Source organism: Letharia columbiana (genome assembly GCF_014066305.1).
Source record: "Letharia columbiana isolate WasteWater2 chromosome Unknown Sc0000010_s0, whole genome shotgun sequence".
Classification (NCBI taxonomy): Eukaryota; Fungi; Ascomycota; class Lecanoromycetes; order Lecanorales; family Parmeliaceae; genus Letharia; species Letharia columbiana.
The window spans coordinates 68,511-82,195 of NW_023501047.1; the positions used below are offsets into that span (position 1 = coordinate 68,511).

The window sequence follows — 13,685 nt, forward strand, 5'->3', positions numbered from 1 at the left end:
GCATTTCCACATCACTTGAAATTAATCGATGGTGAAACTGGAAGGCTGGTTTGCAGCGACTGACACAGCCGTGAGGACTCGATGATACCATCACCGTGGTCGATTGAAACACCAAACCCGAGAGAGGCGCTTTGGGGCTCTTCAGCCGAAGTGGTTGGGCGTGTTGTGTGTGGGACAATCCGCTTGTAGCCTCGTAATCCTACGAACGCTCGAAGGACGTGATACCTTTCTTGAAGAGCATATGATGCATCCCAGATGTTGCAGGCACGTACAAGGCTTTGCTTGATGGTGATGGCCTCAAATGGTTTATCGAAGTCGTCTGAATGAGTTAGTGTTGAAGACCAGAAAGGTATTCGATGCGGCCTTCACGTACCTGCACAAAATCTGCCTCTTCTACGTACTTGGAAAGATCGGAAAATCTGTTGAGAATACCGCATGATATGGCACAGTTGATGTCGGTTTTGACCAAGTCCAATGATCCATGAGTGCTATGGCTAAGATGAAACTCGGTGCTACTGCAGAGATGGGTAAATGTGTCTCTGAGGCCCTCTTCGCTAAGCGCTGATGAATTGAGATTCAACGTTGATTGGACCAAGCTTTGTCCCAGAGCTGTAGATATATATCAGTGGTGTTCAGCGTAAATACGCCATTGAGGAAATCAAGATCTTACCCAGCAACAAAGCGAGAACCACGCCGAAAATGAAACCCGCCATTATCGTTAACGCTACGGTGTAATGAGCTGAGACATATGGTGGACCATTTCTTGTACCTCTGAATGGACTGTCAGATGCATACTCCTGCCCAGTGCCGCCTTCATGGAAATCTGTTGAGCCTGAAGCGTAGTAGTACGCAGGATCTCCTCGTTCGACAAGACTCTCAGGCAACCGTTCTTGAAAGGGGTTGGGGTATCCATCTTTCTTCCCTAGCTTTGAAGGCTGATGCATCCGCCATCTCCTTTGGCTTGTGAGAAGTCCGTGGTTGCTATTTCCTCGATGTCTCAAAGGTGATTCCGAGCCGTCGAGTAGGCTACCGGCCAGTGACTGGAATTACATTAGAGTTGTCTGATCAACACCGTCATGATGTGGAGGGTATGTCAGGCTGGCTCCCCAAATATCCTGCGCCGCCGAACGAAAAGCATCTAGACTCCCATCCGATTGACTGAAAAGTCCCTGATAGCGGTTCAGATCTGACATAAATTGCACTTGCCAATCCGTAGGACTACTTGTCTCCGTGACAAGTCTAGCTTTTGCAATAGCCAAAAACCATGTCGCGCTGTTAAGATTTGAAGTGGCTTCACGTCTACGAAGGGCATGCACACCGCTTCTCCACGCAGATGAGTAGTTGCGAATGAATCCATACTGACCCCATGCTCCAGTATTCCTGACGGTTGATGATTGGGCACACGCGAGGATATGTGCATGCTCCTTCTGAAACTCGGTGTAGACAACGAAGTCTTATTTCATTGAGTGATTTTTCGTCCGATTCGGTTGAAATTGTCACTGGATTTCGGAAGCGTCCTTGATTACATGTGAAATTTTTTTACTGCCGTCCTCTGAAATATATGTTTCAAGTGGAGTATCTTTGGCACAAAAGCTCAGGTAGCGATATGACCAGTGATTGGCAGGTACGAGGACACCAGGGTTGCAGGGGCTTGTTGCTTTCGTGAACACTGACTACATGTTCTCTTCGGCCGTGGTGAAAAGGTCACCACGTTCGGTATGGATTTCAGGATTTGCGCCATACTTCACGAGCATTACCGCAATTTCCAATGATTTCATATCGGTCAGATTGTTAGCGGTAACGGCAGCGAATAGCGCCGTGGAGAAACAAGCGCCAAAGTTTTGAAGCAGTGTGTATACATCCATTGAGCTCTTGGCCGCTACTGGGAGAGACCAGACGCTACTGTCAGCGACAAAGTCTCGACAAAAAACCCCCTTGTTGAGCAGCATCTTCAGAACTGGCGTCCTTTCCAGTCGAATGAGGTTTGTTGGAAAAATCTTGCCATCGCGTCCTTCGATTGTGTTGGCAGAGCTTCTCAAGCGCAAGATAGATCCCACAGCGGAAGTAAATCCCTCCTCAGCCACCATCATCAGACAAGCATCGGCTGTAATCGCTTCCAGGAGAGACGCCTGCCTTTTCCCGAACTCCATGTATCTGAGAACAGCTCCTTTGTGAAGCAGTAGTCGCAAAGCCTTGGGTTCAAGCTTCGATATCGCGGCATCAACGCCAAAAGTTGGATCTGCATCGCAGCTAATCTCTGCCTCAACACATGCCAGATCGCTTCTTTCAATCGCGCTGATCATCTGTCTGGTACGGACACACATGTTATGCATGTACGCGACATCGTAACTGAGAGGCGGAGGCTTAGATCATGATCTTGAGTTAGAATTGGAATTGGCCGAGTTAAGTAGATATTCGCACCGCCGTCCTGGAGTACATAGAGAAGTCGAGGGTCTGCAAGCTTTTGATCTTCTAATGATAGAAGGAGTAATGTGCCGTCGGCTCCATGGTCTATGAGCGATCGGGCGATCAGCCATTGGTCTTCTTGCTTGATGTGTGAGAGGATCCTAAGATTCGCCCCATGATCCAACAGTTGAGTAATGATCTCGCTCTCGCCTTTGTAGATTGCGGCGATCAATGGCGAGTTACTCTCGTCTAAGAGCCCTTCTTGGCTTGCTCCGTCGACATTGGCTCCGTAAGCTATGAGTAGATTCACGACCTGCTGATGGCCATTCCTAATCGCTTCCACTAATATCGTGGTGAAACCGTCCGTTGAAAGTGAAGGAGGTTCGTTGGGATTGATTCCTTTGTCCAACAGCCGTTGGGTCTCCGCTACCAGACCACTGCTAGCTGCTAAGCTGAGAGACCGAGAATCTTGATCTTCGGGTCCCACGAAATGAGGCTTCCAAGAAGGCCCGGATAACATGGACGGATGTGCGAGTGGCTCCTCTGCGAGATTATCATTGACGGCGGTATCGACATCATTGACACCCTCAGAATGACCAGTGGCGTGAAGAATCCTGTCAAGATGATCTTGGGCCTCGATTATCTTGGAGTTGGTCCAGGCGATCCAACGTTCATAAGTCAAGTACCCCCTTTCATGAAGATTTTCGTAACCGAAGCTTTCGAATATTTGGTGATCCCCAATGAGGCCCTCCACAAGAAAAGCCAGTTCGGCCAAGGGTCGTTCCCTGCACATATACTGGGTCCGCCACAACTCCCATAGGATTGTGACCTTGCGTCTCTGCTCGCAATTGCCGAAGATGAACCTCCAAGAAGCCGGAATTCTCCAGAAGCTGGAAACCGTCAACAATTTTGCTAGGTGGATCTTGACCAGCTAGTCCTAAGATATCGGAAATCCGCGATTGAAGGGCAATGGATGAGAGCTCGACATCGATTGTGGAGACGGTCTTGCGGACTATGAAGGCGAGTTCCCGCCGATTCGCTCATCGAGACGCCGACAGCGACAGTCACCTGAGCAAGACTGGTCCTCGGACTTGGTGATGTAGTTGTGCTCTCCGAAAGAATCCGCCACATAGTCCGAGCCACTATTGCCAAGGTCAGTGGCTGTAATTCTCTTGCATCTTACCGCAGTGACTTACTCGCTGAAATGTTCGATAAAACGGAAGATAGGATGATAGCCTCGCTCCAAAGGATGGAACAGGCTCTCCGGATGGTATGGGCATCCTGGCTCAAACGAACTACCTGTGACGTCCACAGGACCTGTATCCATTGTCCGATGATCAATCTTGTAATCATAGACGGTGCAAAAGGGTTCTTGGTTGGCAAAAAGGCCGTCAAGCGTGAGCGTAAACTGCAATTTGGGTGGAAATAGGGTAGTTTGGAATAGAGTGAAAGATTGTAGGCAAAGGTGAGGAACTTATCGTTTCCCTCACAAGGCTACGTTCCTAAAAGTGGCGAGTTGAGGGTTCAGGCAAACCGCTTACTGCATGTCGACCTAGCAGAAAATAAAAAACCACCACATCATTATACCAGCGCCAATAGGAATCGAACCTATTACGAATTACGTACCCCCTCACTGGTGACACCACCTTGACTAGATTCCTACATCAGGAATCTGCATCATGCATGGCTCTGTGTGCAAACCCATACCTGATTGGACCTCATGTCAACGGTCCTGCATGCAAACTAGTAATGCTAGCGTTCTAGTGTTTCGGGCGAACACGCCTATACAATCCTGCAAAAACAAATCGACAATCGTATCGCAAGCGTTCAAACCCGGGAAAGTGTGCTGGAAATCATGCGTACCACCTGATTGCCCATTTGTAGGGATCGACGGGTATTGCTTGATTACATGGGTTGACTTAGATGTGATGAAAAATCTAGTGTCGGTTCCAGGGATTCAGGCTATTTTCTCTTCCAAAAAAAGGGAAGGGGCCCCCCCCCCCCCCTTTTCCTCTCCTACCCCCAAACTTTTCAAACCCCCCCCCCAAAAAAAGCCCGCCCCTTCCCTTTTTTTTTTTTTGTTTTTTTAAAAAAGGGGGGGAAAAAAAAAAAAAAAAGGAAAAAAAAAACCCAAAAGGGAGTCCTCGTCCAATTGTGGGCTTGGGGAATGCGTCTCGACCAAGGCTTTGTCCTTTACTCATGTCATTTAGGAATCGAGCAAATCTTTTTCAGCTATGGAGAGCCGGAATGTGTCAAAAGACATGCCGAGTCTTGTCCGTGCATTGATTCTAGGAATCCCTCGTCACCTCCATATCGCACATACAAAGGTGTATATAAAGCAAGACCGTGACCATGGCATTCGATGTTCTCTTGCAGCATATGTGATCCGCTGCGGTGAAGCATCTTCCCCTCTAAAGCAAATCTACTCTCAAGCCTATTGGGAACCATGTCAGCCAATACATCTAAAGAAATGTCCGTATCCTTACCCCACCCTGTGTTTCCCACTGCATCCTCAGCTCAGCACATCATGCCGACTAACGCTGAGACAAATCCAGGCCCGCAAAGGTAGCCCAGACCTCCAAGGCCTCAACCCCCAGATCAACATCAAGCAACGCCGAAAGCCACCTCCGGCACCCCTGGCACCACTCTTCGTCATCAGCCCGCTGCACAAGACCCTAATCAAGCCTTGTCCCAACGGCTCACTGGACCGTACGGAAATACGTTGCTGCGTGGCATAGGCGCCTGGGCAGATCCCCCCGGGCCAAACGCAGGAGCAACCACTGATTCGGCCATCGGCGGTGATATTTCTCACCAACGTAATGCAAGAGAACCGGGTCCCCAATCACAGCCCAGAAGCAGCAATGACCAAGGGTTGACTCCCATGGAACGGTTTCGCAAAGAGGGGAAGCATGATCAGTCACCTGGGTTGTTGGACGGTGGTAAACCGCAGTCGGAGCATGGGAAGGGCAAGAGCTATTGATTCTGCTAGCAATGTGTGGGCAAGATGCAAAGGTGAGCTGATGCTCGACCTACAGAAGAAACGACGCCGAGGCACTGATGGTTCCGCGAGTTCTTTTATTTCATTCTTCCATAATTATCTGTTGGTGAATCTCAGACAGCCCTGACGGATTAGATTGGTAGGAAGGGCACGATATGTTGGACTTGTTGCTAGTCAGTGTGGATAGTGTACAAATTCATACTGCTACCAACCAGGATACATCCGTTCATACCACTCCGCCATTGGCCGATATGCTGTATTCGATCTTTCTTCTCATCGCATATTCCAAGACAATTCGCCGCTGATCATCCCTGCTGCTCCGGTTCACCGTCAACCCCTTTGCTCTTAGCGTCAGCCAAAACGTACCTACCCTTTTGAATTTTTGGTCCTTCAACCATTCCCTCTCACTGAGACCCTCAGAACCTGGTTCTGTGGATCTTTAGCGCAAAGACTGTTCTGACCAGAGCGTGGAGGTGATCAGCACTGTCACCGTAAAACAGACCCTGTAGGTTGCATTTTGACAGTGCTTTATCTCGTGTTCCTCGTATGTTCGAGTATATAAGAGGTGCTGAAGTTACTGGACCTGGGACATCTATTAGCGGTCCTCTCTTCATCTGATCTACCTCGATGATAAACGCAATTAACGCAACATTGTAGGGTAGGATAGAGTTTTCTCAAGGGGAAATATTAAGGCTGTTCGAAACTTTTAGTCGAAACGCGTGAGTCCCATGTCACCGTAAAACAAACCCTGGGGTTGCATTATGACATGCATTACTCGTGTTTCTCGTATGTTGGCTTCCGTAAAATATCTTTTAAGGGAGTACCCTCCCTCTCCATCAAGATGAACATGGAAGACGTTCTCCCCAGAAAGAACTCCTTAGGCCTCAAACCGACCCTTTTCGATGCAAGTAAAAGACCCTTCCCATTGTCGCGATCCACTGTTCGAAAAGGCTATATCCATCGACGCAAAGGTCATCAACAAATTTCCAGTGGAATATCAAGGAAGCTGATAGACCGTCTCAGAGACAAAGACACCTTCGCCTCCATTGATTACAAAGTGTGCATGAGTCAAGGGAACTCTTGACTACCTCAGCTTAAAAGGATGAGTGTGACATCAGTCTGGACTCTCAAACTTGGAGCAGAAGCCAAGTATTTCTCATCAGAGCGGATCTGTTCCGGCTCATGCTTGGCACACGGGTCCTGGCGTCCCAACCCCTTTCGGTTATACTTATACAACCTCCAAGCCGAAAACCCGACACCGAACAGTCTCACGACCAACATACTCCGAAACGCCCATCACCTACCATGAAGGACCCAAACTCGCCAAGAACCACGAGTGGCCCAAGATCAACCCTTTTCTCTGCCGCCGGAACGCTGCCACACGGGCACAAACCCCATCATCGCCAGTGCACTACCTTCATCCAGGCTCATCAGAGGCTGTAAGCCTCCAGCTCCATTCAACTCCAGACACACAACTTTCCACAAGTTTGCTGGTTAGAAATTGGCTCACAAAGCTCCCTGAGTACCCGACCGGACAGTGCCTAGCGGCCAACTGACGCCCGTAGATATCGTTCCACGACGCAAGCGACGCGAAAGAACGAGAGCTCCTTTAGAGAAAGAACGCGGAACACCGGCCCTTTTGAAGAAGCAAGGCAGCAGCGCCTTAGTACTCCTGTGGACACATAGCCAACTCACCACGGATCTTACGCCGCCTTTCAAAAGCCCGGTTCGATCGGCCACGATGATATGCCGCAACTGATCTCAGGCTAACAACAGGCGCTTGGCGTGAACAGCCAAAGTCTGACGTATTAAGGCACATCGCGGGAGTAAAAGGGCCTAGGTGCGCAGTCTGAGGATGGAAGCATGGGTTATGGACAGCAATGGAGAAGGTGTGGAGTAGAGTCTGCACCGTGGGGCCTTTATCAGGTTCGCTGCTGCCAAGCATTCAACGTGTGGAGATGCAAACCCCAGCAGGTGGAGAATATCTGTTTCGCTGATATTGCAGTCGCACCAGGTGGGGCTGGACACTGCCACGCGCAAAGAATAATATGCACAGAGAAGAGCACTGAAATGAATCGTTCCTGGATCTTCGTAGATAATAAAGATATAGATCTTACGCCGTGACCCTAAGTACCATCCGGGGTACTGCCCGTCATGTGACCCATGATAGCTGGTGTATCGACAGATGTCCCGTTTCCGCGTGAATGTCAAATTATAATACACGCGACAGATGAAAACCCAAGGTATCTCGACCCGCATTATAGAACACCAAGGTAAGTCGAAATCAAGCGATCATATGGTGCCCTTGTTGAGGTAGCTTTTCCATTGCTGGTAGTACATGTCGAATTCCTTCTCGCAGTACCGGGTCGCGTCCAACTCACAACCGACGAGTCTGACGACAAATTCGCCCTCCTTGTACAACACTTCTTTGCCGCCACGGCTGGCGATGTCGACGCCGTAGGAGTTGATGAGAGTCTGAGGGACGAGTGCCAACTTTGTCAGGATAGTCGGGTGCCATTGGACCACATGTTCCTGTGCGGAGAACGTCAGTGGGAAACAGCGAGCGGTAAGAGGAAATGGAGGAGGCCTACCAATGCGTGGGCTTCGGCCTTTTGAAAGTTGTAGCTGCGATACAAAGGGTCAAACCACGTGTCCAGGAAGAATTTCGCCCATTCACCTCGCCGTAGAATAAAGCTACCTTGACATAGACCCTCGGCATCTTGTGTGAGTACCAGATCGACCTTGTCGCCCTTAAGGTGTGTAAAGGTCCTGATGACACTGTCCGGTGGCACCACAGGCTTATCCCTAAGCATTATCGACTCAAGGCGCTTTTTATCCATGACGTGGGAGGTGAGGGAGATCTTCGGGTTCATTATTAGGCTATGTGGCGACAAATTGAAGAAGTAGGTTGAATGTGGGTACTTGGTCATGGCATGCCGTAGAGCAGGCACCATAGCCCAGCTTCTAGGGGAATTGCCATAGTCGTAGTCTGCGACATCTGGGAAGAAGGTAGCGTATCCTGTAGACGTCAGTTGTCAGACAAGGGTAATCTCGAGGGTAAAAATGTATACAACGTACCATTCTTGTCGGCGTAATATTTTCTGTTCTCCATAATCCGTGCCCGGTATTCATCGCTCATGGTCGCCTCATCGAGCAGGGTCACCACCACCACTTCAGGTGTGCCTGGAGGAGCTTTTTCTGCCGATGAGCCAAACAAACGTATAGCAAAGTAGACGAGTAAGAGTAGGGTACATCCTATGAGTGCGACGAATTGGAGCTGTTTCCGCCGTATCGGCGACGACCGAGACGCTCTGGCATAGGGAGGAGGTTGAGAGGTCTTTCGAGGAGGCATTGCAAAATGCATGGTTTAGGTCGAGAGGTGTCCCACTTGAGATTCTCTCTGACTTCAAAGGCCGAGGCCAGCAGGCCTACAGAGCCCAGTGAGCGGACCCCCACCGCGCTGCTTGAAGACAAGGTGATGCTCTGGAAAATTACAACGTGCAGTAAGCCTCAAGCTGAGTGTGGTTATAGATATGTTGTTGTATAGGGAAGAGTCGCGAGAGGACAGACATCGTCCTCGTGGAATCAATTTGAGATTCCTCGGTCTGGGAAAGGTGGAAAGAAGTTCGATGGACAATGCAGTTAGACCTTCCGTCTTTAGTTCCCGAGAAGCTATTGGACCAACCGGACCGAGGGACCCTTATGCTCTTGGCATTGAATTCGAAGGTTTTTCTGTTGGTCTCAGGTACGTACCGTGTCAAATAAAGCTTCCTCCATCAACGTCTTCTTTCCTCCTACTTCCTCCTTTTTGTATTTGACATCATTCACAATGCTATCTGCTTGCCGCTTGATCGCCCGCCCAGTTGCTATAAGATCCTCATTGCCGAGGATAACAGCATTGAGGTCTGCCTCTACGTGGGCCCACGTTCCTCAAGGTCCTCCAGTACGTTTACGAGCCATTGACTCTTGCTAGGTAACTGACATGGCCGCAGGATGTAAGCGAGAGGTTGTGCCAAGTGATAAGCTCCCCTAACACGCTACCATTTCCCAGGCTATCTTGGGGATCACAGAGGCCTTCAAGGCGGACAACTTCCAGGAGAAGATCAATCTAGGAGTAGGGGCGTACCGTAAGTAGGGCGATGTGATTCCAAAGCCCCACGCTGACACTTTCCAGGCGATGACAAGGGCAAACCTTATGTCCTGCCATCTGTGCGGACCGCTGAAAAAAAGGTCGTTGATTCGGCACTCGACAAGGAATATGCGGGAATCACAGGTGTACCTTCTTTCACCAAAGCTGCAGCTGTACTCGCCTACGGTTCCTCCTCCGACGCATTCAAGAATGATCGGATCGCAATAACCCAATCTATTTCCGGCACTGGCGCCCTTAGGATTGGTGGCGAGTTCCTGGCGCGTCACTATCCTTCGAGCAAGAAGATCTACATACCAACACCTAGTTGGGCAAACCACAATGCTGTTTTCAAGGACTCTGGCTTGGAGGTGGTAAAGTACAGATACTATAACAAGGACACCATTGGTCTGGACTTTGACGGTATGGTAGAGGATCTCAAGGCCGCCCCAGAGGGCAGCATTGTTCTTCTTCACGCCTGCGCACACAACCCAACTGGGATTGACCCTTCGGAACAGCAATGGAGGCAGATTAGCAATGTTGTCAAGGAGAAGAAGCATTACCCGTTCTTTGACATGGCCTACCAAGGGTTTGCCAGCGGGGATACCACCAAGGATGCTTTCCCTGTCAGGCACTTTCAGTCTGAGGGCCACCACTTCTGTCTAGCCCAGAGCTTTGCCAAGAACATGGTATGCTCTTGCTGAATACGATCTCGCCTGTATTTTGCTGATGATTGGTAGGGACTTTACGGCGAGCGTGTTGGGGCTTTCTCCATTTGCTGCGAGTCGGCTGAAGAAAAGAAACGAGTTGACTCACAAGTGAAGATCCTCGTCCGGCCTCTTTACTCGAATCCTCCCGTTCACGGTGCTCGTATTGCCGCCGAGATATTGAATAACCCCGAGCTCAACCAACAATGGCTTAAGGAGGTCAAGGGAATGGCTGATCGAATCATCAGCATGAGGGCGCTCCTGAAGAAGAATCTAGAAGACCTAGGTAGCAAGCACGATTGGAGCCACATCACCTCGCAGGTAATGATGTTCTGTGCACAACGCACGAGCCCAGGGTCTGACGCGGTCTAGATCGGCATGTTTGCTTATACTGGGATGACGCCCGAGCAAATGGACAAGCTGGCGAAGGAGGTGAGTTGGAGCTGAACCAACGATTCAGTTACGGTGCTTACACATGACAGCACTCGGTATACGCCACCAAAGACGGCAGGATATCCGTAGCCGGGATCACGACGGGCAATGTCAAGCGCCTTGCGGAGTCCATTCACAAAGTGACGGGTTAGATTGGATACTGGGAAGGGGTCGCCGTAGTTGCCGTCCTACTTCTAACCTGCTTACTCTATCTTTCATCTTGTTTCATCATCCGAACCGAAGATTTTCAACAATTCCCTTGCATCTAGCGCCGGAGAAAAACTGTATGATAGCTTGATTCGATAATTGTAATAGCGGGTATCTGTTCGGCGCATTATATCCGCAGACCCAGCGCCTCATTCTCATGTTCTCATGTTGGTGTTGGTGTCTTCCTTTCAGTCTGAGCAATATCAATTGCTTGCGTCATAGATACGGACAGATGCATGGACTGGTGGAGTTGATGACGATGTTGATGAGTGATTTCTGCACGGATGGATCCTCGGTCTCAGTCTTGACCCAGACGCGGGAGCAGAAGCGAAAGATAGGCCAGCTTTATGGGTCTCGAACGTCTTTGCGGCTCTTTACGAGGTCATGCATATGTACAATGGAGTCAAGGATCGGCTTTGGCCTTATGGCCCTGCATCACGGCGTTTGGCGGGTACTAGTACGAGGGGGGGGTCTTGCAGCTGAAGTCTGAAGCGCCAACCGATGATATGCACCACCATTCATGTGCAGATTCCAGACGAATCTATCGATCAGCCCACTCGGTCATATCTAACGTATCGCATCGCCATGGCTCCACCTTTCTGTCATCATCTCACCGTCGGTCAGGGTAGCAAGTGTGCAAGACCGAGGACTAAGGATACTTTGAGTGAGGAGGGAGCAATCGGAGAATCATTTCATCAAAGAACGAAGCGTTGTCCTCCGCTGTCACGGCATAAAAGTACATTACGAGAGATCTAGACCCGGGTCCATTTTGCGGGTAAGGCTTACCCGGAGAGCGGGGGTCCTCGTGCTCTAATGCGCACAGGCGTCATCGGTGACGCAGTTTGCCTGCTCGTTTCATCCTTTCGCTTACCCATATCTCTTGTACCTTGACATACTGTGTAGGTAAATAGACCAGCTGACAGGGTAAGCTTCCCCAGGATCCGTGCGCTCGTCCCACCGCTTCCATCTCTGCTGTCTGGGAAGCGCCTCGTGAGAAAGGCGTATTCGCATAGGATCTGCCGAGATAGAATAGTTAGCGCGTGAAAAGAGAAATGCTGAAGTGGTGGCCATGTGTCGTTGGTCAGTCTGATTAGTTATACAGTTGTGAGTAGAGCGGGTAATTTAATAGTCGCAAAGGAAGGAGTCACTTTCCCTGATACGTGTAGGCAAAGCGATGATCCGGAAGCCATCGAGAGCCTTAGAGTATCCACCAATAAAGAATTCCCCTGACGAGCATACGATAGCGTAGAGTATGATAACGTATGATCTGAGGATCTCCCCCTTTCAGCTTGAAGCAATATAATTAGTGTCCACTGGCGAGTCATGAGTTTAGTAAGGTAAGGTAGTAGAGAGTGGGAGCATGTTTGATAGACAGAACCAGAATCATCCATTCACACTGATAGACCCAATTTCAGTACTACCTTGTGCTACGTATATCCTATATCCGCCTAAACTCATATACTACTAGCTCCCTGCATTCATCTTCGGGCATGATCTACTAATATTCCTCCTTCAAACTTTGGATCGCAGTAATCCATAATACCTTACTACTTCCTATCAACATAGACACATACCACTAAGGAACGACCGAGCTTCTACATCTTGTGTCCGAACTTATGCTGTAGCCTTCCAATCCGAGTTCCTCCTCCACCACGACCGCAATTACTCTTACTCTTCATCCGTTTACATATATCTACCAGCCTGCTCAGAAATCTTATAGAAGCCAAAGCTGCATTTTCTTCTTGTGGGTTCCCTTGCCCTGGAGTAATCGGTGCCACATATGCTGATAACAAGCAGAGCTTTCCCTGTCTGCAGGTGTGACCTTCCAACCTTTCCCCACCCACTTCATACCAGAACGTTGTTACCTTCCTTTTCTCTCTTTCGCTTCGCAGCCAATAGCAAGAGCCCCTTAGCGCCCGCTCCGACATTGGTCAGTTTGCAGGACAACGCTCACCATGACTAAAGTCAGCTCCATCCCGAAGACCGCATTGCCCTCCACCCACAGCCAACCAGAAGAGGGGTCCGAAGGTGAAGAAGAAGACGACATGGCCAGTCATTCGACGGAAGATCCTGTACGTCCCGGGCCCGGGTCTGCCTGCTGTTCTATAGCCATAGACCCGCATGCTGACTCGTTCCCCAAAGTCCGAGACTGGCTCGACTGGCCTTCCTGATTGTGGCGACTCCATCGATCCCTCTACATTCGAACAGATTTTGGAGATGGACGATGACGAAGATGAGCGGGAATTCTCCAAGAGCATTGTCTACGGATTCTTCGAGCAGGCCGAGGCAACCTTTGAGAAGATGATTGCTTCCCTGTACGTTAACACCGGCTTCATATCACCAGCATAGTCTCTGTCCCTCTGCTTCCCTTCATCATCGTCATCTACTCTACTGAACACAATCCTGACATGGCACTAGGTCGACCGCCGAAAGCCAGAAACTTCAGTAAGTGGTAGCCAGCTTCGCATCTGCCGTGGCCCCCTGTCTGGTCAGAAGTATCATTGCAACCGCTAATCTTCACTAGGCGAGAACAAGAATTGGCGACTCTCTCGTCCCTCGGCCACTTTCTGAAGGGTTCCTCCGCGACGCTGGGCATGACCAAAGTGAAGGACTCTTGTGAGAAGATCCAGCATTACGGCGCACATAAAGACGATGCCGGACAATCTACAGACATGGAGGATACGGTGCTGCTGAAGAAAATCAAGGCCACCGTGGCGACGGTCAAGGTGGAGTACAAGGAGGCGGAACGAATACTCAAGCAATTCTATCATGATCCTGAGCACTGATGGCATTGTAAATGGGAGCAGTC

At 49.8% G+C, this 13,685-nt stretch overlaps 7 protein-coding genes across 7 annotated transcripts; 3 read left to right on the forward strand and 4 right to left on the reverse strand.

Moving 5' to 3' along the window:
- Positions 1-199: 199 nt before the first annotated feature.
- Positions 200-944, reverse strand: HO173_003867 (uncharacterized protein; the record flags this gene model as incomplete). The annotated part of the gene is made up of 3 exons (XM_037305791.1): positions 200-319; positions 374-609; positions 671-944. 3 exons carry the CDS (start codon positions 942-944, stop codon positions 200-202), a joined length of 630 nt encoding a protein of 209 aa, XP_037166984.1.
- A 729-nt stretch (positions 945-1,673) lies between these two features.
- Positions 1,674-2,150, reverse strand: HO173_003868 (uncharacterized protein; the record flags this gene model as incomplete). Its single annotated transcript, XM_037305792.1, has 1 exon — positions 1,674-2,150. The coding sequence occupies one exon, from the start codon at positions 2,148-2,150 to the stop codon at positions 1,674-1,676; it is 477 nt and encodes a 158-aa protein (XP_037166985.1).
- A 149-nt stretch (positions 2,151-2,299) lies between these two features.
- On the reverse strand, positions 2,300-3,199 carry HO173_003869 (uncharacterized protein; the record flags this gene model as incomplete). The annotated part of the gene is made up of 1 exon (XM_037305793.1): positions 2,300-3,199. The coding sequence occupies one exon, from the start codon at positions 3,197-3,199 to the stop codon at positions 2,300-2,302; it is 900 nt and encodes a 299-aa protein (XP_037166986.1).
- Positions 3,200-6,245: 3,046 nt separating this feature from the next.
- HO173_003870 (uncharacterized protein) lies at positions 6,246-6,960 on the forward strand (the record flags this gene model as incomplete). Its single annotated transcript, XM_037305794.1, has 2 exons — positions 6,246-6,461; positions 6,523-6,960. 2 exons carry the CDS (start codon positions 6,246-6,248, stop codon positions 6,958-6,960), a joined length of 654 nt encoding a protein of 217 aa, XP_037166987.1.
- Positions 6,961-7,696: 736 nt separating this feature from the next.
- On the reverse strand, positions 7,697-8,768 carry HO173_003871 (uncharacterized protein; the record flags this gene model as incomplete). Its single annotated transcript, XM_037305795.1, has 3 exons — positions 7,697-7,936; positions 7,996-8,423; positions 8,483-8,768. 3 exons carry the CDS (start codon positions 8,766-8,768, stop codon positions 7,697-7,699), a joined length of 954 nt encoding a protein of 317 aa, XP_037166988.1.
- Positions 8,769-9,233: 465 nt separating this feature from the next.
- HO173_003872 (uncharacterized protein) lies at positions 9,234-10,821 on the forward strand (the record flags this gene model as incomplete). The annotated part of the gene is made up of 6 exons (XM_037305796.1): positions 9,234-9,347; positions 9,456-9,531; positions 9,579-10,219; positions 10,271-10,558; positions 10,610-10,669; positions 10,720-10,821. The coding sequence occupies 6 exons, from the start codon at positions 9,234-9,236 to the stop codon at positions 10,819-10,821; spliced, it is 1,281 nt and encodes a 426-aa protein (XP_037166989.1).
- Positions 10,822-12,831: 2,010 nt separating this feature from the next.
- On the forward strand, positions 12,832-13,662 carry HO173_003873 (uncharacterized protein; the record flags this gene model as incomplete). The annotated part of the gene is made up of 4 exons (XM_037305797.1): positions 12,832-12,948; positions 13,019-13,191; positions 13,295-13,321; positions 13,401-13,662. 4 exons carry the CDS (start codon positions 12,832-12,834, stop codon positions 13,660-13,662), a joined length of 579 nt encoding a protein of 192 aa, XP_037166990.1.
- Between the last annotated feature and the right edge of the window lie 23 nt (positions 13,663-13,685).